The sequence below is a fragment of the Macaca mulatta genome, chromosome 3, assembly GCF_049350105.2.
Source record: "Macaca mulatta isolate MMU2019108-1 chromosome 3, T2T-MMU8v2.0, whole genome shotgun sequence".
Taxonomy (NCBI): domain Eukaryota; kingdom Metazoa; phylum Chordata; class Mammalia; order Primates; family Cercopithecidae; genus Macaca; species Macaca mulatta.
In genome coordinates, this window is record NC_133408.1 from 117462081 (window position 1) to 117484820 (window position 22740).

The 22740-nt window shown below is 36.8% G+C and overlaps 1 protein-coding gene across 17 annotated transcripts in view; it reads right to left on the minus strand.

Moving 5' to 3' along the window:
* The window catches only part of PHF14 (PHD finger protein 14), a 199605-nt gene extending 177360 nt beyond the window's left edge, over positions 1 to 22245 (minus strand). For 4 of the 17 annotated variants that reach the window (XR_013415440.1, XM_077997010.1, XM_028846018.2 and 1 more), the window contains exons 1-4: positions 21882 to 22242; positions 21060 to 21170; positions 12843 to 13627; positions 5004 to 5148 (exon numbers count right to left, since the gene is read on the minus strand). Coding sequence is in view for 13 of the 17 variants with exons in the window: in XM_077997010.1 (XP_077853136.1) it covers positions 5004 to 5148; positions 12843 to 13627; positions 21060 to 21170; positions 21882 to 22194 (1354 nt within the window). In the remaining 4 variants the exon portion in view is untranslated. Of the gene's footprint in view, positions 1 to 5003; positions 5149 to 12842; positions 13628 to 21059; positions 21171 to 21684 lie in introns of those variants that run through there. The other 13 variants (XR_013415441.1, XM_028846024.2, XM_077997013.1 and 10 more) reach the window with 6 other exon arrangements.
* Between the last annotated feature and the right edge of the window lie 495 nt (positions 22246 to 22740).

Here is a 22740-nt window from a genome sequence, read left to right on the forward strand (position 1 = left end):
TCACTTTTTGCACTTCCCCTTCTTTTATTCTCACTTTGAACTCTCTCAGATCAAGATGGCCAATGACCCTCGTGTTACTAAATTCAATGATGTATTCTCAGTTAAAATGTGTTTTTGCCCTGCTTGAGAATATTAAACTCTACTATACAGAAACAAAATGAGATCAATAAAACTTACATGTGTATGTATAGATAAAAAGTAAAGCATGTATGCATTAAACACAGAAAGGGACAGAAGGACCAAGATGTATCTAACATTCTTGAGGCAAATATGCAAAAAGCACCAAAGAGTCAGAATACATTAAATATATATGAGACACTTAGAACTCAATATTCATGAGGCCTTAATTTGGCCACCCATTGGTGATACCTATTCTGTCCACTGACTAACAAATACAAATAAAACCTATGGCTGTTGAGTAGATTAACTGGAGAGCTAACACCATGAGCAGGCATACTTGTTCCTGTATCTTCCTGAGAGTGTGTGTATCTGTGGCCCAGGGCACCTACCTTGTGGGCTCTGGTTCTCACAACCGCAGCATTAGCAAAGAAGGCTGATAAGCCAAAACGTATAAACATTATACCCCAGGAATGATTTAGGTAGTATGGTCCTTCTATCCTACTTAAACCTCAGTCTAAATGTACCCCAGGAATGATTTAGGTAGTATGGTCCTTCTATCCTACTTAAACCTCAGTCTAAATGTGTTAACTTATCCTCTATCTTTCCCCTTGCTTCTGTGTATTTTATAGTTATTTAATGAATCATGTGATACAAACATTTTTTCAATTAGTTTTTTTTTTTCCAATAACCTCTGGGATAGCTTGCCTGGTGGTGTACTTGAAGTCCAGCATTGAATTAGGGTGATTTCCCACTCTTAAAAACATTATTTGATACATTTACTGACTTTCTCTTTTTGAAACATTTTTCTCTGGGTCACCACCCATGGTTCTCATATCTCACTGGCCATGTGTTCCCCACCTCCTCTAAAGTACTAGGATGACTTTATCACATTTAGTCTTACATTTTTGCATAACATCTTCAGGCTGATAAGTCCCAAATTTAAATTTCTAGTCCTAATATCTTACATAAACACAGTGTAAAACCAAACTTTTACTATCTACCTCAAAACCAATTCCTCTCTTAGATAACTGCAATGGTCTCCTAAATATTTTCCTAGTTGCCCACCTTAGATTCACTTCAGTATACTCCCAACCCAGCAGTCTGAGTGATCCTTCCAAAATATGAATCAAACCATATTAATCCTCTGCTTAAAACCCATGCTATGGCTTCCCATATCCATCACAATAAAATCTAAAATCAGTACCAGAATCTGCAAGACCCCAGCTGGATTACTACCATCTCTACTCCCACCACTAACCAGCTTGCTCAGCCAGTTCTAGTCATACAAACTTCTGTGCCACTATACAAACACTCAAGCATGTTACCACTTCAAGATTTTTTTTTTTTTTTGAGACAGAGTCTCACTCTGTCACCCAGACTGGAGTACAGTGGCTCGATCTCAGCTCACTGCAACCTCCACCTCCTGGGTTCAAGCCATTCTCCTGCCTCAGCCTCCTGAGTAACTAGGACTACAGGTACAAGCCACCAAGTCCAGCTAATTTTTTGTATTTTTAGTAGATATGGCGTTTCACCATGTTGGACAGGTTGGCCTTGAACTTCTGACCTCAAGTGATTCACTGCCTCCCAAAGTGCTGGGATTACAGGCATGGGCCATTGTGCTTGGCCAAGATCTTTACATTCACTACTCCCTCTGCTTGCAGTGCTCTTTCCCGATATATTTACATGACTTGCTCTTTTACTTCCTTTAGGTCACTGCTCAAATATCCTCTTATCAGAGTGGGCTTACCTTATCAACTTTTTTTTTTTTTGAGAAAGAGTCTCCCTGTGTCACCCAGGCCAAAGTGCACTGGCGCAATCTCAGCTCACTGCAGCCTCCACCTCCTAGGTTCCAGCGAATCTCTGCCTCAGCCTCCCGAGTAGCTGGGATTACAGGCACACACCACCATGCCAGATTAATTTTTGTATTTTTAGTAGAGATGTGGTTTCACCATGTTGTCCAGGCTGATCTCGAACTCCTGACCTCACGTGATCCGCTTGCCTTGGCCTCCCAAAGTGCTGGGATTTATAGGCGTGAGCCACTGTGTCTGTCCCCTTATCAACTTTTATAAATACAAACTTCTGCCAACTCACCCAACCACCCTCACACATAGCATTCCTATACTCCTTGTCCAACTTCATGTTTCTTAAGAATCTGGGCCACCAACTGAGAGATATTTATTGGTTTGCTTACTGCCTGCCTGTCCAGACATTAAGTTCCACCAGGTCAACAATTCGTACATTCTATTTCATATGCCTAAAATTTACAGAATATCAAGTACATAGAAGGTACTCAACAAACATTACTAAAAATATAAATAACAGTAACTGGAGATATTCCCACAGTGAGTGTTAGCAGCAAAAAAGGGCAGCTCCACATGAAGACAAGAGGATTAGCTAGAGAATCACAGATCCTGCCAAATCCCACAAGTCCAGCAGACTCCCAGAATTACTTGGGACAAGGGCTGTAATACCAGAAAAGCAGGTAAGAGAAAAGCCATAGAAATACTGTTTTGTGGTAGTCACAGCCCTGATTAAAAAATAATAATAATAATTAATTGGTAAGAAAAATAACTTTACCACAGGTAAACCAGAAAGACACTCTCCCAACCAAGTGATCAAAATATCACCAGTATGCTAAATTGGTAGGCTTATGCAATAAAACAGAGAAAAAAAGGAAGGTAATATCACCAGTAACTGCACAAATGAATATAATATGCTTCCTAATACGATGCACTAAGAACACTACATAACTTCTGTGGTATTCCTGCCAAAAGCATATAACCCAAATCTAATCATATTAGGAACATTCTGTAAAAACAAAACAAAACAAAACAAAACAAAAAAACTGGTCTATATTTAAAAATGGTCTATGACATAAAACACAGAAACTCAAGGACTGTTCCACATTAAAGATGACTAAATAGACATGACGATTAAATGCAATACATGATCCTGAGTTTTATTTTGTTAGAAATGACGTTGAGACAATTGGCAAAATCTGAATACAATCTATATAGATTAGATAAAACAGTATTTCATCAATGTTAACTTCCTGACTTTCATAATTATGTGGTTATGTAAGATAATGCCTTTTTTTTTTTTTAATTTTGAGACGGAGCCTCCCTCTGTTGGCCAGGTTGGAGTAAAGTGGCACAATCTCAGCTCGCTGCAACCTCTGCCTCCTAGGTTCCAGTGATTCTCCTGCCTCAGCCTCCCGAGTAACTGGGATTATAGGCATTAGCCACCACACCCAGCTAATTTTTGTATTTTTAGTAGAGATGGGGTTTCGCCATGTTGGCCGGGCTGGTCTCAAACTCCTGACCTCAGGTGACCCGCCCACCTCAGCCTCCCAAAGTGCTGGGATTACAGGTGTGAGCCACCGCACCTGGCCCTTTGCTCTTAAGAAATACATACTATTGGCCAGGCACAGTGGCTCACGCCTGTAATCCCAGCACTTTGGCAGGCTGAGTCAGGTGGATCACTTGAGGCCAGGAATTTGAGACCAGCCTGGCCAACATGGCGAAATACCATCTCTACTAAAAATACAAAAATTAGCCGGGCATGGTGGCAGGCACCTATAATCCCAGCTACTCGGGAGGCTGAGGCAGGAGAATCGCTTGAACCTGGGAGGCGAAGGATGCAGTGACCTGAGATCGCGTTGCTGCACTCCGGCCCGGACAATAGAGCAAGACTGTCTCTCAAAAATAAAAGCACATCTATGAAAGAAGAAGCTACAAAAAATTGATAGAATGTAAGTTTTTTAAGAATACTTTCTATCAGACTAAAATAGTCAACTTTTTCCTACTTCTGAATTTTATTTAAAAACTAAAAAAACTTTCTTTAAATTTAAAATTTAAAAAAAAAACTGGAAATAAGGCCTGGCACACTGGCTCATGCCTGTAATCTCAGCACTCTGAGAGGCTGAGGCAGGCAGATTGCTTGAGGTCAAGACCAAGTCTGAGCAACATAGCAAAACCCCGTCTCTACAAAAAGAAAAAAAAAATTTTAATTAAAAAAAAAAAAAGAAATAGTATCATAAAATACAATACTATAACCCTGACCTTTAAAGAAATACTGATTTCCATATAGTATTTCTATTTTCATTATTTAAATTTTTTTTTTTTAATGAAGATGACCGGGGGACCAGGTGCTGTGGCTCACACCTATAATCCCAGCACTTTGGGAGGCTGAGGCAGGCGGATCACTTAAAGTCAGGAGTTTGAGACCAGCCTGGCCAATGTGGTGAAATCCCGTCTCTACTAAGAACACAAAAATTGGCTGGGCACGGTGGCTCATGCCTGTAATCCCAACACTTTGGGTGGCCAAGGCGGGTGGATCATGAGGTCAGGAGTTAAGACCAGCATGACCCATGTGGTGAAACTCCATCTCTACTAAAAATACAAAAATTAGCCGGGCGTGGTGGCTCATGCCTGTAATCCCAGTTACTCAAGAGGCTGAGGCAGAATAGTTTGAACCCGGGAGGCGGAGGTTGAAGTGAGCTGAGATAGCACCATTGTACTCTAGCCTGGGCGACAGAGCGAGACACCATCTCAAAAATAAATAAATTAAAATAAAATAAAAAAGAACACAAAAATTAGTCAGGTGTGGTCGTGGGCACCTGTAGTTCCAGCTACCCAGGAGGCTGAGGCAGCAGAATCGCTTGAACCCCGGAGGTGGAGGTTGCAGTGAACCGAGATTGTGCCACTGCACTCCAGCCTGGGCGACAGAGTGAGACTCTACCTCAAAAACAAAGAAAAGATAACCTGAAAAATAGCACCCATACTTTGATGATTTAGCATTATTTCAACCAAAACACCATGAAATACTGTAAAACGAGCCACAGTCAGCCATTTCTAAAAAGAGAGAAAAGAAAGCAACATTACCTTCATGGACCGTAATGCCACAATTGTCACACTGAATTATTTCATCAGCATCCTCACTATTATCTCCCAGACAAACACAGCAAATCAGAATATGGTCCATTTTTTGAGAGCTCCAGTTTTGACTCTTCTCAAGAATCAGCGAGTCCTAATATTAAAATATTAACATATATCAGAAAATCACATTTAAAGTTAAAAAAAAATTAATCACTAAAATTCTCTTTATTAAACATTATTATATGCACTTCCAAATGTATGCCCCATTTTCCATTCTTTTATTAACTCCAAAGTACATTATATTTGAGAAATATATACTTGACGTCTTTGTTAAAGAACACTACAAGCACTCTCTTATTTAATTTTTCACTTCTCTGCAAGCTTCATATTCTCTCTCCTCTTGGAGAGACGATATGAAAAAGCAGGCATGCAACTAACAACTCTTGATCTGCTTTGCCCCTTAAACCAGGAAAAACGAAAAATGAATCCACAAGTAATCAAAGTAATCACTGATCTTATACATGTGTTTTAAAAGTACAGGACATGATTCTTACACTTTAGGAGCTTATAATCCTACCTAGAGGAGACAAGACACACATATGCAAAATAGGAAGAAATCAATTCAAAATAATGTATAAGCAAGTATATATGTGATGGCAGACTTAAGGACTCTATACTCCTTAAGTACTGGGGAATTCAGAAATTCCAGCATTATCAAACTACTGTAAGATAGATCCATGAGAGCCTGCCTAGGTATATGAATATACAGATACAGAAAATAATCTAAAAAAGGATCCAGATTGACTAGCTGCTAGAAGGGTCAGAGAACTCTATTAATTAGGTTTATATCAAGAAATATCTAGTGTAAACTGGTAATGAAGACATCTAGCTAGTGATACTACAAAAAGAGAGGATGGGATCAGTGGCTCACGCTGGTAATCCCAAATACTGTGGGAGGCTGAAGTAGGAGGATCACTTGAGGCCAGGAGTTTGAGACCAGCCTGGGCAACAGAGTGAGATCCCGTTTTTACAACGTATTTTAAAATTAGCTGGGCGTGGTGATGCATGCCCTTAGTCCCAGGTACTCAGGTGGCTGAGGCGGGAGGATCACTTGAGCCCAGGAATTCAGTGCTGCAGCCAGCTATTATTATGTCACTGCACTCCAGCCTGGGGGACAGAGCAAGATTGTCCCAAAAAGAAAGAAAGAAATAGGAAGACATATTAATAAACATTTAAAAGATAAAATTCAGAAGAAGAGGGGTCTGCTTGTTTTCATTTAAACCTTCTGCATTATAGAGTTAAACTTTAAAAAAGTTAACAAGAAAATGATTATTGCATATTTAATAGATTGTGCTTAACATTACCTATAATAAAAGATGGTACTTGAGTCCATACATTTTTATTTATCAACCTAACAATATTCAGAAATAAATTTAATTAGTTTCATACCATACACTCATTAAATATACATTTTTCATAATATATTTCATAAATATATTTTATTATTTTTATATTTTTATATTCTTTTAAACTCAACCAATATCCAAAAGTAACATTTGGAGCCATCATTTAAACAGCAATTTGTGACACTTGAATATACTTGAAGGTCACAATTAATAATTCAACATACTTTGTGTGTAACATCTAAAATTGCAGCAGATTTGTAAAACAATCAGAAAAAAATGCAAATGTCAACAAGAATATAGTATCATTTCTCTTAAGAATTCTAGTATTTTTAAGTTCTGCATTTTGCTTCTCTATGTTATAAAACCAAAAAAATAGGTCTGGGGCTGACAAGTGACTGGCAAATAAAAGTGAAAACGTCCTAAATAAAACTCATCTGGTTTTACAGTACAAGAGTAAGCAAACAAAAATCTGCCCAGATTTTCATACTATTAGTCATGCTTCAAAGTTGACATGAAATCAAACATTTTAAGTTTCTTTCTCACCTCTCACTTATTCGCTACTGAACCTCGAAGCTGTAATTTCTTTATCTGCAAAATGGCGATAAAAATAATATCTACCTCAGGAGGTTATAAGAATTAACAATAGACGGCAAGAATGTTCCTGGCACAAAGCAGACACTCAATAAGTGTTCAATGCCTTTTCCTTTCCGCTGTATCTCTTGTTAAGGTGGTTCAAAAAGAGGATCATGAACTGATGATTTATTACACTGAGGATCTTCCTTGTGCCCCCAAAAGAAAAGTTGCGAGCCTCAATGAACACTGCTACTTTAAATATCATCCCCATGGTAAGTCCAAAGAAGACTTTCCTTAGAGAGCATCCTGGCTAACACGGTGAAACCCCGTCTCTACTAAAAAATACAAAAAAACTAGCCGGGCAAGGTGGCTGGCGCCTGTAGTCCCAGCTACTGGGGAGGCTGAGGCAGGAGAACGGCGCAAACCCGGGAGGCGGAGCTTGCAGTGAGCTGAGATCGGGCCACTGCACTCCAGCCTGGGCGACAGAGCGAGACTCCGTCTCAAAGAAAAAAAAAAAAAAGAATACCACATCTAAGTTAAAAAAAAAAAAAAATTACAGACTACAAAATAATCTAGCAAACAATCAGAGTTTGGAAATTAGGATGCTACATGTCTTTATGGACTGTGTGGTAATTTCTCTGGTGAAATTAAAATTAATCAGCCCTGGAAAAAAGGTTTACCCACATGGGAAACAAGTAAATTTCAAAAGGTCAGAAAAAGTTGTATCAAAATGCAGTTCTAATTCCTCTATTTTCCTATTTTTCCATTTTGCTCAGAAAAACCATAAATGCCTAAATCATATCTCTACGCCAATTTCTCTCCACATCTATTATCATTTACAGGCACAGAAAACAACATTAACTAATGTTTCTGGCCCTCTGATCCTCATGACTTCAGACTCTTAATAGAAATGTAATGCAAAGAAGGAAATAGGGAAAACTAGAGATAAAATATTTCCCTAACCAAATAGCTGGCAGACAATGTTTCAACTGGAAAATCTAAATAACACATCCTCCTTAAAAAAATTAGGATCTTAAGTTTTCTTTTTTGCTTTTTTTGTTTGTTTGTTTGAGACGGAGTTTCGCTGTTGTTGCCCAGGATGGAGTGCAATGGTGAGATCTCGGCTCACCGAAACCTCCGACTCCCAGGTTCAAACAATTCTCCTGCCTCAGCCTCCCGACTAGCTGGGATTACAGGTATGTGCCACCACGGCCAGCTAGATCTCAGTTTTAACACATCAAACATAGGTTTAAGCACACTTATGATTAGATCAATACAAAACCTGATTTATTATCATCTGTTGTTAGGATATTTCTGAGGACATACATCATCTTTCAAGATTTTAGAGAAAGTAGTTAAGCTGAAGCTTTTAACATAAAATTTCTAAAATATGGTTTTACATAAAAATAGACATCAGGAAAATAGGTTTTGAATGGCAAAAAAGTACCACCTAGAAAATAACTTTAATATTGTGGAATAATGTAATGGAATCCAATGTAATTATAGGAAGAATAAGTGATACTACATGAATAAATCAATCACTACTTATAGCAAATATTTCATTTTTTCCATCAGGATTTAAAACTTACCCCCAAAATGATAACACTGATCAATGTTCTTCACAGGCTCTAAAATATGCTTACTGTTCATTTTTATATATATATGTTCCACGTATGATTGTAAATGATATATACAATAGGCTAAATTTTATCTAAACACATGTGTTTAATACAAGGAAATTCCAGCACATTTCCTGTAAAATTAGAATTAAAAGAATCCTACTGCCCTGAAGAAAAAATTATTATATCAAAAGCTTGACCAATCATACTTCCTCTAAGTTTTTAGAAAAGGTCAAATTCTCGTGAATCTCAATATTTATACAACGTTACAGAACTGACTTTTTTTTAGGACTCAGAGCAATTTGTTTCATTTTGCAATGTGTAAAAAGGCAACTGATTAATAAATTAGAAGTCTCAAATAGAAGTGGATATTTATAAATTTTGGCAAAATTTTTACATTTTAATTCACAAAAATCAGGTGACAATTGCCATTTCTTAATATGACACCTAATATCTGTAACAGAGCCTTTTATGGAAAAGAAAATTCTACTCAGCAAAGAACATAAAGTTACATTTATAAAGCAGTAATCCAAAATCCAAACTGTCTCCAATTTTAAGTATTTTCCATGAGAAAAGAACTCTTTCTTTTACAAAACAAAAATGCCAATTCTATTGACATAATTTACTGTCATGTATTAATTCTCAGTTTCAAAATCTTGAAAATGGGAACCATTTCAGAAAATACTAAACTGCCTTCTCCAAAAAACTTACCTCAGAAAACTAAAGGGCAAGATAATCTTAAGGAATCTCAAAGCTGCAAGATTAACGGCTGAAAAAGACATACAACCATATTTCAAGGGGATTCTTCAGACTGCACTAAATCCAAAAAATGCCAGAAGGTCATTGACAAAAACAGGTGCCTGTTTGCAAGTTGGAATTTATCTAATGCCCAGTTCTAGAGCAGCAGTTCTCAACATGTGGTCCAGTGAATTCTCTTTCAGCAGGTATAAAAAGTAAAGTCAATTTTCATAATGATACTAAGACACTATTTGTCTTGTTCACTCTTTCTCTCATGGGAGTAAAATGAAGTTTTCCAGACACTATATAAAATGGGATCTGACAACTTGTGTGCTTACTCAGTTTTAATTTGAAATGGTAAATATCAACACATATTATCCACATAAATATTAACGGTTGTCCTCAATAATTTTTAAAACTGTAAAAGAGCTATGTGTGGTGGCTCACACCTGTAATCTCAACACTTTGGAAGGCTGAAGCAGGAGGATTGCTTGTGGTCAAGAATTTGACATGAACCTAGGCAACATAGTAAGATACCGTCTCCACAAAAAAAATAATAATAATAATCAAAAATAAAAGCACATGGTCGTACACCTGTAGTCTCAGCTACTCCGAAGGCTGAGGTGGGAGAATTGCTTGAGCCTGGGAGATCAAAGCTGCAGTTAGCCATGATCACGCCACTGCACCCCAGTCTGGGCAACAAAGCGAGACCCTGTCTCAAAAAAAAATAAAAATTAAAAAAATTTTAAAATGAGGCCAGACGTGGTGGCTCATGCCTATAATCCCAGCACTTTGGGAGGCCAAGGCAGGTGGATCAATTGAGGTCAGGAGTTGGAGAACAGCCTGGCCAACATGGTGAAACCCCATCTCTACCAAAAATACAAAAATGTACTGGGCATGGTGGCACGCACCTGTATTCCCAGCTACTCAGGAAACTGAGGCAGAAGAATTGCTTGAACCCACGAGGCGGAGGTTGCAGTGAGCTGAGATCACGTCACTGTACTCCAGCCTGGGCAACAGAGTGAGACTCTGTCTCAAAAAAAGAAAAAACAGTTTGAGAATTACTGCTAGAGAGTATTTCAGGGTCTGTAGCATAGGTATGTCAAGGCCATTAAGAGCGATAATTATAAAAGGGCCTTGCTAAAATAAATATCAAGTTCCCATACAAAACTTCAAAATTATGAAAGTTTCAGGTCATTTCATTACAAATGAACTTAACATAGCAGCCAAGAAAAATGTCTGCCTGCTTATAAACTAAATATGGTATAATTATATATTTCTATTATGTATTTCTAAAGCTACATTTTCAGCTATCTCTACTACAAAGTAGTTTCTGAAAACAAAGTAAAAGCAGGGAAAATCAAACTTCAAATATAATCAAATATATACTTAACTATGTAATGGACACAGAAATTATCACTAGCTAAAATAACCAGGAAGATTAAAACCCAAACATTGGCCACAGGCAACAAGGACTAGCTTTAATCATCTTTTTACAAAATTAAGATCATACAAATAAGAAATCTAGAAATATAACTAATAATCACAATTGGTTAGTTTTTTAATTAAAATGTAATTATCTAATTTGAGGGACATAATTTAAATTAAAATCATCAAAAAATTACTGTAGCACTTGAATAATAGAGTTGTGGGGAAAATGACTCAAGCTTTTAAGTAGAATGTTATTCTGGAGAAAAAGTAACTTTTTATAATCTCTTCTACATGGGCACTTTTTTGAAGAAGTGCTTTGGAATCTCATTCCTGAATGTGCTTGTGTTTGGGACTATTAATCTAAACATAAACGGTCCCATTATTTACTGAAGTGTCTTCTAGTGGAAAAAAAAAACTAAGCAACCAATACATGGACTTCAAATGCATCGTAAATGTTAGTCTACAACCTCTTAGGCAGTATTTATGAAGTACAGGTTTAATAAACAGATACTATACACATTTTATGTGGCAAATTTCTAAACATATGCAGGTGTCCCCCACTCTTTAGCATAAATCTAATACACACTGCCTCTATCATTAGCTAGACTACTTCTAAGAATATCAACCTAATAAAAATGAGGGAAGTGATGTTGTCAAAATAAACTTATTCATTAGATATACAGTATTAAGTGCTATAAAATAAACTGCATGCATGCCTAAATTAAATACAAACAATTAGATTTTTCTATGCCTGTTTAAGATAGCATTGATAAAATGGAACTGCCTGTGCTATATCATTAAAAATATTATACTTTTTCCCAAATGACAACTTGCTTTTAAAGTTAAGAATTAGAATGACATTGAAAGCAGGCAACATTTTTTTTCATATAAAATATTGGTTTCAGAAGTAAACCAGTGTTTATAATCCAAATATAAACTGTTGTCTCATCTCCACTGACAACCTTACAGCCTGCTATAGATTATTTTCGTAAGGAAATCACCAACTTTTTAAGCAAAACAATTAAAATAGATAATCACTGTTATGCAAAACTTGTAGGCAGAAAAATGTGAAAGCACAAATAAAGCATAAGAGGAAAAATCTTTCTACCAGTTTAACTTACTTCAGTGATATGGAAAAAAAATAAGTGGTAAGGAAATAAATTGTGGTGAATATAAACACATTAACAGAAATGACAGAATTATTACAGTTGTACATGTGATGTAACAGATACATCTACATGTAAGACAACAACTCAATCTTTCTTTTGAAGAAAAACATATACAAAAACACATACACAAAGAGACACAAATGTGTTTGACTGAAGAGTCTTGAATGATGCATCTCTGAGATCAATGAATAAACCTAACTTTCAGTAGTAGAACTTCAAGTAGAAGCACTGAGCCATTACTGCAGTCTTACGACAAAAATGTCTGTTTTATGATGGAAATGTTTGGGTTTTTATTCCATTTCTTTGTAGAGAGAATTTACTAAATATATATAAAAATAGTTTATACTTATGTGTATGTCCCGTACACATAAAGCAAAGATTTGGTGACTAAAAAGATGATGAGTGCTACAACTGGTAAAGGAATTAATCTTTAAAACTAATCTCTAAGGTTTGAGAAAATCATTAGACTGTTTGTTGCCCTGCTCTAAGGTATTCTAAAGGCCTGCATTTTAATAAGGATATGGACATAACTACGTTGAAAGAAAGGTGACCTTTGTTTTCATATTCCACTCAGCACCATTCAGCAGTCCTATGAACAAAGGAGTAAAGGGATAAAAAGGAGAATGGAAAACTTTGTCATTTCCCAAGTCTATGGATATAAAAATATTTCTCTAAATATTTCTCCTTGAGGACAGAGATTGTGAGCTCCTTGAGAACGGTGTCAAATAGTAGATATTTAATAAAAGTCTGTTGGCCAAATGAAAAAATGTTACAGTTAGAGTGCTCATTCATCCCACAGCCGTCTATAAATAGGATTTCAAGGAAGCCACTTAATACAATGTGTAGAGTGACTTAGAGAAGAATTCCCTTTTCCCCAGACAGACAGATATAAAAATTGGGTTGATCTACCTCATTACTCTTGCTTTGAGATAGGGTCAGGCTATCATTGGTCAGTTCCTCATCATCAGCACTGTTTCTGCTAAGAACTTTACTCTTCTTCTTCTTGCAACCCCCTTCACTGGCAGGGCTACTATGATCTTCATCATTGCCTTCATCATTCTCATCTTCATCACTCCCGCTTCCCTCATCTTCATCATCCTCATTGTCTCCATCACTTCCCTCTTTCTGAGATGCAGATCTCCCTTTTCTCTTTACTACAGTAGGTCGCCAATCATTGTCATCCTCACTGTCATAGTCATCCATGTCATTCAGCTCTTCCATGGACACAAAATCCAGAAGCGGTCGGTTTCGTCGAAGGTTCCATTTTTTTGGCTCGCTGACTTGTTCCTCTGCAGCAGTTGTCACAGTGGGAACAGAAGGGGATGTGTTAACAGCCGGAGGACTTGTGGCTGGTGTGGTGGCAGCAGCAGAAGCAGCCACATTCTCAGATACTGTTGCTTTTTCTTTTTCCTTCTCTCTTTCCTTCTCTTTCTCTTTTTCCTTTTCTTTTTCCTTCTCTTTCTCCTTTTTCTTTCTAGGTCTTTCTCCATTTTCTTCTTCCTCCTTCTTTTCCATTTTAATTAATTGTTTTTCTGCTGATAGTACTTCCTCTGCAGAATTTTTAAGCTGTTCTTCTTTTACTTTAATATCTTCATTCAGTTCTTCTTCTAAAATATTTTCTTCAGAATCACTACAGGAACCTTCTCCACTGTCCTTTGAAGCATCTTCACTTCCATTACCACTCCCTTCAGAATCTGTTGAAAATATGAGAAAAAAAAAACCACACATATGTATATACATACACACACACACACACGACGCTGACACAAATGAAACCACCAAAATTTGTGAATAACTTGCAAAACAATATAAACAAATTTAAGTCAAAGAATGGTAGACATTCCCAACCTGATCAAATAATAAATCAATGAAGTTGATACAATGGTTTTGTATAGCTCTAATGAAGATGAATATATATAACCCTAAATTAAAATATGCTTTAAAAAGAGAAGCACTATTTTGTGTCACATGGCAATATTTGGTATCAAAGAGGCAATTATTTTTTAAAGTAAATGTGCTTCTTTTAAGATTAGGCACTTGATTTTAATTTTACTGATAACACAGACAAAATTCTTCCTCCCTTTAACATCTTTTGTAAACTATATGGACTTGTAAGTATTGAGTCACAACCAAAACAAGATAAATCTGGCCCATAAAACTGCTTCATTTATTTTACTCTTTACCCAGTAAAATGAGCATGGATATTTATGATAGTCAACTTATACTACATCCCTAATATACCAAACAAATTTTAGGAATACCAAGAACACAGGTGAAAAGAGACAATAGCAATGGCAGAGAAAAAGGAAGTTGCAACAGAAATTATTAGTTTTCCTGTTTATTAGGATACTGTTCATATCAATAAAAGAAGAGTCACTACACTTTCAAAACTGCTACACAGTAACCATTTATACGCTCTAGACCGGAAGAAACTGATGAATAAAGCAGTCCATCCTGAAAATGAGCAGTCACTGAAAAGTTAGGCTGAAGACATTAAAGAACTCATAGGACTTACGCTTTCTAGCAGGTTTCTTCCATTCCTACCTAGGGCAGCCCAGTCCCTCTCAACCCAACACTACTCAGTAACCTTCTAACCATTCTCTTTGTACCCAATCAAGTAAATAATAATCTAAAATATTTGAAGAGAGAAATAAATGAGAGGAGGAAAAGAGGACAGGGAGCAAGAGGAAGTGGGGAAGAAACCAGTTAAGTCTTAGCCAGTACCAATAGTTACATCCACAGGATGATGAATTTTTGCACCTATAGCCAAGAAAAAGGTAATGATAAAATGGTGGAAAAAGTACAGTGTTTCTACATCATTTTAATTTCTATTAACTCAACTAGGCTTAACCTCTGTAATTAAATAAGCACTAAAATTGAAGGAAGCTGTCTGTAATTAGTATCTGGTATCTAGTGAGCCCCACAAGTCATAAAATGACCGCTAACAAAAATATCCTGCAAGCAAAATTACATAAAAAATAAACACTAACATTTAAGAGATACTGACTGACTCTATGAAATCATTATCAATCTCACATCTGTCATGTAGGTATCCATAGCTTACTTGTGACTGTTCTGAAAAAAACACTCTTATCCTAAACAACCTTGCACAGGATACAAGAGCAATATCATACAGGTCAGCAATTCCCTATCTGAAACTTTAAGAAGCAGATGTGTTTTAGAATTCATAATTTCTCAGATTTTCAAGGGTAACATGGAACATGTACCATATATTACAGTAATACCCCCAGTAAAGTACATGGGATTATCCTATAATCAAACATTATTTCTGCAGAGAAAAATATAAATATTTACAGTGTATGAGAAATAAATACTACAAATAAACTCCTACCAGTTCCTGTTAGGCTTTGCCATCAAGTAAGTTTGTGTCAACCTTACAAAACACTTGGATTTTTGAGCTTCTTGGATTTCAAGAGTGTGGACCCAATATCACTCACAAACAAGTGACTTCTTTTCAGTCTCCAAAGCATTAAGAAAATTATGATTTTGTAAACCACTCACAGCAATTAAACCCAACCTACCAGGAAAAATACCATCTGGTAAAAATAACAATAATAATCTTTAGACATTTTAAAATTATGATTTAATAAATAAAAACCAGAGTTGACTAAACACTTCTAAGACACAGAAAGATCTTTTACGCACACTGACTAAAGAAAACTGAAACACCTTAGGCTCTAGAATGGAAGCAATGCCATAATTAAGAGAGCTAGGAGACGAAGATGAAAGAAAAGGTTACTTTTCTTCTGGATCAACCTTCTAGAAGGCTTTTTACCAATCAAAACTTAATGATAGATAAAAAAGTAAGATTAACTGGGGCAGAAGTGTGGGTAGCTGATCAAAACTGAGACCAATCCAACTTTGCTGTTACTTGGTAAATTTCACTAAATGTCAGAGATTTTTGTGATTTTGTTTTGGTAGCTGCCAATGCCAATTAATTATTTTTTCTAATGAGAGGTAAATTGAGACTCCTTGATTCTGTTTTTGATTTATAATCATGCCTGAATAGAAAGGAATTAAAAAAAAATTCAATGTTTTATATTTGTTAATTATTAGAAGAATGGACATTTTCCCACAAAACCAAGTCCTAATAGCTTATCCAACCCCTCGTTCTCCAAATATAGTACATTAGTCAGACTCCAACTACAGGGATCAGCAATATATCAAATTTTATCTTTCTATAGGGATCAGCAATATATCAAATATTATCTTTCCCTGATCTCTGAAAAATAACTTTTCATCTGATTAGTCACTATTTGGTTTTTGTACATATGCACTGGAGGGATGGAGATAAACCATATTTATTTACAAGCATAGCTGAGTAATAATGATAATGAGAAAAATCAAGGTCCTTGGCTGTCTATTTTTTCCATAGGTTGCAAAGAAAAAAATTTCCCATTACTAAAAATCAAAGAATGACTCTGTGCCCTGTTCCAAAAAAAAAAAAAAGAGAGAAAGGAAAAAAAGAAATACACTGGAGAAATTAGCCAGACACTTCAAATAAAGCTATCTTAGGCAGAAAGACAGAGTTAATTTCAAGTCTACAATAAACTTTTCTTACATTTGAAAAAAATAAATCTTTAAAATTGAAATCCTACTTCCCATTTGGTTAAATAAAAGATAACCTTTCTCAAATATACAATATATCAGAATCTCTCCAAGCAACAGCTATTTCAACTAACAGACAGTTAAGAAATTTTTTACCATCACAGAATTTTTCAAAACTCCTCTGAGTGGTAATGGCCAGACAAAAAATAAAATAAATTTTAAAATTAGAATTTAAAACACCAACCTTCAAGAATCCCTTTATAATATTAAATAATAAAATAAAAATTAATTTAATTAATATCAACCATCAATACCACTATATCCAATGTTCTCCCCATAACAAAATCAGTATGACTTAATTTAGTTTTATGTTAATATACAACATGTGCAACATAAATTTGTTCATCAATTTCATCAATCTAATTCTGTTCATTGATCTGGTACAACAGTATTAGTACGATAAACATACACAACAGATAACAGACCGATCACTATTCTACCAGTTATTTAGAGCTATCCTGGGGCTACATTTGACCAAAACTGTGTATGTCTTGAAGACAGCCAGTCAGTCAACACAACTTATCCTCTACTGCTGATTCTAGTTCCAGCTATGTCATCTTAGGTTTGTATGGGTAAATCTAAGCCAGTGGTACTCAAATGGGGACATTTTTTCCGCCAGAGGACAAATGGCAATGTCTGGAAACAACAGTTGCCACAACAGTGGAAGTGGGGGTGGAGGTGAGGCTGGGGCAGGTAGGAAACTGGCATCTAGAGGCTACTGGCATCTAGTAGAGGAAAGGGTTGTTGTTGCTAAACATCCTATTGGGTACAGGACAAGCCTCCACAACAAAAAACTATCCAACACAAAATGCCAATTTTGTGTTAAGGGTTTTGAGAAACCCTTAACTCGTATATATGGCCACAATTTGACCTTATTCTACTTTTCCAGGCTTATCACTTCTACTTTTAGTCAACCCTGATCCCCAAATATAAAAAACAATTCCAAGTCTCAACACTTGTAATTTCTGCCTCACCAAGATTGCTGTTTATCTAAATCTTTCTGTTCATAGTTCTACTCTTATCTCCTCTCCTCAATGAAATTGTTCTACATCAATCTAAAGTAATCCTATTTCCTATGAAAGACTTGAACTACACAAGTGATCAACCATCCTTTGTATCAATTATTTTATTTAATTATTCTAATTTTTATTTTACTTACATGTTATGTTACTTACATGTTATTTTACTTACTTATTCTAATATTATTACTATTGTTTTATAAATTCACCATAACATCTAGCAAAGAGCTAAACTATGCGCAATCAATGAACATATCTTGGTCCAATTATTCAAAGTCAGATTAAGCACAAAATACCACCAAAGTCTCAGGCTGACTCTTCTCATTAAATTATTTCCTGGTAATATGGCCTAACTAAACTACCTTTTGATTAAGATCTAAAGTTAACTCCATTTTACTTTGGCTGGTGGGGGATGGGGGTAGAGGGCATGGCTAATCTGTCTGGTTAATAAAAGTAATACAGGTCTGCATCTTTATAAAGATGTAAACATTCTTTAAAACATTCAATTAATGTAGCAGATAACTAAATGTAAATAAGTCTCCTATCCTACCCCCAGCCCTATGCCCAAGTCTCAAATATAAACACTTTAACTAGGTCAAACCATGAAATTGCTAATATTTGACTGTTTCGGACCTACAAAACTGGTAATTCCATACGGTTCAACCTAACATTTCTACATATTGTTCTTCTGGTGGTTATCACCATAATTCTAACACATACATACCCTATTTTAGGACTTACTCATTTCAAACTTTACTGATTGCTTTCAATCAAAAATGAGAAGCTTCTTGTGCTTTTGCATTAAAAATAAAATATAAACTCTCTTCAGTTTCATAATTTTCTAAAGGTACAGGCTGGTAATCACTTGCCAATCTTACTCGTGGGTCACTCTTTACCAAATGTTGATTTGTTTCTATTTTATGATAGAGTTAAATTACATTTATCTGCAAATGTTTTCTATATTTATTCCTAAAACCAAACAGAAATATAAAAAGTTTTATAGTCAGAATTTCAGATTTCAAGATGAAGGTAAGAAAAAATTGATCCACAGAATCCAGTTAGCCAAAATTAAGGCCAACCAATCTAACCACTTTAAGTTCTAAGGAAGTTCGTAGTTCATTCAATAAGTCATTTCTAGAAGTTATTTTGAAAGAAAACATGATCAGACAGATGTTTAGCTACCGTTTGTCTATTTCCAATTTAATCTCCTATTCATAAGTAGTGCTGGGAATCCACAACTTCAACATGTTTGAAAACCAGTGATAGGACTAATGTCTTATTCTCTATAAGACTTCAATTAAATATATACTACCTCAGGCACAGAAAAGATTCAAATGGAAAACAATGGTAATCTAGAGTAAGCCAGTATCTCAGCTATGCAGAGCATCGATGCACCTAAAACAAGTCAAAAATATGATTCAATTTCTGTTGACTATTAATCATTTTAAATACAATCATTTTCTTCTAAATTCCCTTTTACAATAAATACCAAGAACTATACATATAAAATTGTGACCTGAAACCACAGGTCGCAAATTTAAGCTCCCCAGGGGGCCAGGAGGGTAAATTATGAGTACAGCATACTAGATATTATGTTACAAGAGGGAACAGAAAGTAAATATTTTTAGTGTGTTTAAGGGATATATAGATATATCAAACTAACAAAACTCATCCTATCATTTTTCACAAACAACAGTTGTCTTCAACTATAGTTAGGATTTAACAAGGTCAGAAATCTCTACTTAGCTCGATGTCATAAAATATTTTGAGAAAGTATTTTCTGTTTGTATCAGATTGTTTTATCACTTGAAAAAGAAGCGATACCTATGAATACTCCATCTCAATAAACAAACCTTAGAAACAAATTGTCCACAAAGTCAAGATTTATTGTCACATAATTATGTAATACTTAATATAAGTTTTAGAATTGTTCTAATATTCAAAGAATTCATAACTTCCAAGACCCAACTATGTTTGTCAAAGTTTACAACCACAACCATAACAAACCAAAACTACATCCTAGCCAGGAATATTCTTATCTGCCAAGGTCTTTACCAAGAGAACTAAGATTTAAATTTTACCTCCTTTCCCTTCCCCTTCCCTTCTTTGGAAATACCAAACATCAGCAAACCAACTAAAGGAGGGATAAAGAGCTGAGAAGCAAAGGATAAAAAAAACAGTTAAACAAGATAAACTTATCAATTTTTGATTGCTGGGGATGAATTCAATTAGTAACCAAATATTCAGAGTTTCTGTTTAAGATTCCGTCCATCAACTCTTGGGATCCAAGCAGATAAACAGACTAAATTCTGAAGTCAAATCCATTGGATCCGTTACTGCCTGAGTGACCTCATGCCAATTCTTTAAACTCAATACCCCTGTTACCTGTAAAATAGTATCTCCTTCACTAAGTTACTGTGAAAATTAAATGAGATTATGCAAACAAAAAGTTATCAGCAAATCACAATGCAAATTCTGCTGTTGATGCTACTAAAAGTAGCAACAGTAACATAATTTCATTCATCCCTTCCTACTATCCCTAGCAGGAAAAAGACAAGGGAAAACCAGAGGAAGGAGAGATGTGACTAAGCACAGCAAACTCTCTAGAAGGATATAAAAACTGCTGAAGAGATGAAATTGCAAAGGTTTTTACTTCTCACTTTATTTAAATTTTCATCTCACTTTATTTAAATTTTCAAAAGAGGTGAAATTACAAATAATTTTTATTGTTCATGTTTATCAGTATTTTTCCCATAAAATATTTAAACATAATTTTTATGTTTCTCAGATTCCTTCAATTGAAACTGTATATATTATATACATAAGGCACACTGAACAGAAGATACAAAGGAAAACCATATTTTTCTGTTTTCCAGTTTAGTACAACGTGAATACACCACCTTTAAAAAAAAAAGTTTTTAAAATTACTAAATATAGTAAGCAAGCATGCATGACTTACACTTCAGAGATATCTGAAAGGCCCAATCCACAAGGTCCAGCACCTACTATAATTTAAAGTGCAACTCTTACTCTGGTCAATTTTATTCTAGCAAAAGAGCTAATACACAAAAAAAGCAAAACTCCCCTAAGAGAATGTCAACTGATCTGAAAAAAGAAGAACCCTGCTCAGAGACTATTAATGGTCCACACACCTCTCAGGATACTTCTGTACTTTGGGATATCTTTCAGTTTTTTCCTCTGTAATATAAGCATAAATATATTTTAAGGTGTAAAAGAGAGAAACCCTTTTGCATCTTACGAAAAAGTCCTTCCCCTGACTGCTAATTATCTCTGAGGAAAACAGAAGCAACGATAGGTCTAGTGACAGTATCTAAAGGCAAAATGGGAAATCAAATGGACAAAATAAATGAATGCTTTCACTTAAAATTGGCATTTTAATCAAAACCGATTTAAAAAGTCTAAAAATAAACCTAACTCCAGAAAGCTGGGAAAGGGGAAGAGAGAAGGAAATATTTACCTGAGGCATCTCCAACTTTAAAATCACTGTCATCTGAACTATCATAATCAAGAGCTTCCAGCAGAGAAGCTGCCAAAGGCTTCACCTGCCTCCTCTTGGAGCTGCGATCCACTGTTAAGAGAAAAAAAATTACATTGTCATTCATAATCACACCAAACACAGGGGAGAGTTGTGGTGCTAAGAGAACACAAAGATGACCTCGGGCAAGGAATTTTTGTCTAACTGAGTTCTCAGCAAAAGAGGTCAGGAGAAGGTTGGGGTGCAGAAGCGGGGTGAGGAAGGCTGGACAGCTCCACGGACAGTTTCAGAGGCAGCTCCAGCCCTGATGCTGCCAACGCCAACTCAGGCCAGCTAAAATCGAAGCTGACCCTCTTGCCCATCTTTTCGAGATGTAGGTTCTGCACCTTACTCGTAATCCCCCACTTACACATCGTAACAGTCAATAAAACACGCAAAACCCAGGGAATAAAAGAAGCGGGCTTCACTCCCGCCGACCATGGAGGGCCAGGGTCCACCAATCCAGCTTTCCCGCAGGGTTCTCCCACCCCTGCCCTGCTCCCACCGGCCCTGACATCTAGAATGGCTGAAATGGATCCCTCGCCGCAGAGGCCTTGGACACACTTACTAAGGAATCCGTGAAGTGGTCGTTTGGAGGAGACTTAGGGAGAGGCTGCGGGAGCCAAGGCAGCGCCGAGGTCGGGGACTGGGGCCGCGAAGACAAGTCCGAAAGATGTTATTTAAAACCGGCGCGCAGCCAGCCAGACAGGGGCGCTCCCAAGAGTAGCCCCGCGGTCCCTTAACCCCCCGCCCCCCCGGCCTCACCTGGCCCTGGCCGCTCGAGCCCCTTCCCACAGCGCTCCCTGGCCGGAGAAGACCTCCGGCCCAGGCAGCGCAGCCAACCCGGCGGCCCTGGGGAGTTAATTTCTCCCGTTAAAACCAGAAAAAAAAAGAAAGAAAGAAAGAAAAACTTTATTAGCCTGTACCACAAGCGACAAAAAACCCAGAAATTGCACAGCTCGAGGCCGGCTGCCTCAGACAATAGGGAAAGCAGCGACCCGGATACGGCTCTGAGTAGAAGGAAGTGAAAACACGAGGCTGAGCGCAGCCCTGAGAGCAGCAGGAGTTGAGGGCGCATGCGCAGGACTCGCCGCCGCGCACCCTTCCGGAGCAGGAGCCGAACAGAGCCGAGTGGAAGCCCAGGGAGCCTCACGGAGCCTCACGTTCCAGGGAGCCTCAGGGAGCCTCAAGGAGCCGAGTAGTGCCAAGCAGAAGCAGAGGTGCCCGCCAAACCAGTGCAACTCCGCCCATAAACCCCTAAGGCTGCGCTCTGTCCGCGCCTAATTCAGCTCCTGAGTCCAAATCCCTGGGAGGCCAGTTTTTGTTTCTGATCTGTTTTTTTAAGGATTTACGGAGTAAACTTTCCACAAAGGGATGTTTGCTACCCTAAGCCACTACCAATAATTAAATAATATTGTCACCGGTAGAGGGTCGTGACTGCAAGTTGTCCAGGTTCTTGGCGTTTTTAACAAAGAATTGGACAAAACGCCCAGCAAAGCAAAGAAAGAATGAAGCAACAAAAGAACAAAAGCAGGGATTTATTGAAAATGAAAGCATGCTCTGTGCGACAGCGACCTGAGCAGCCGCTCAAGGGCCCGGATACAGAATCCTGTTGAGTCCAAAT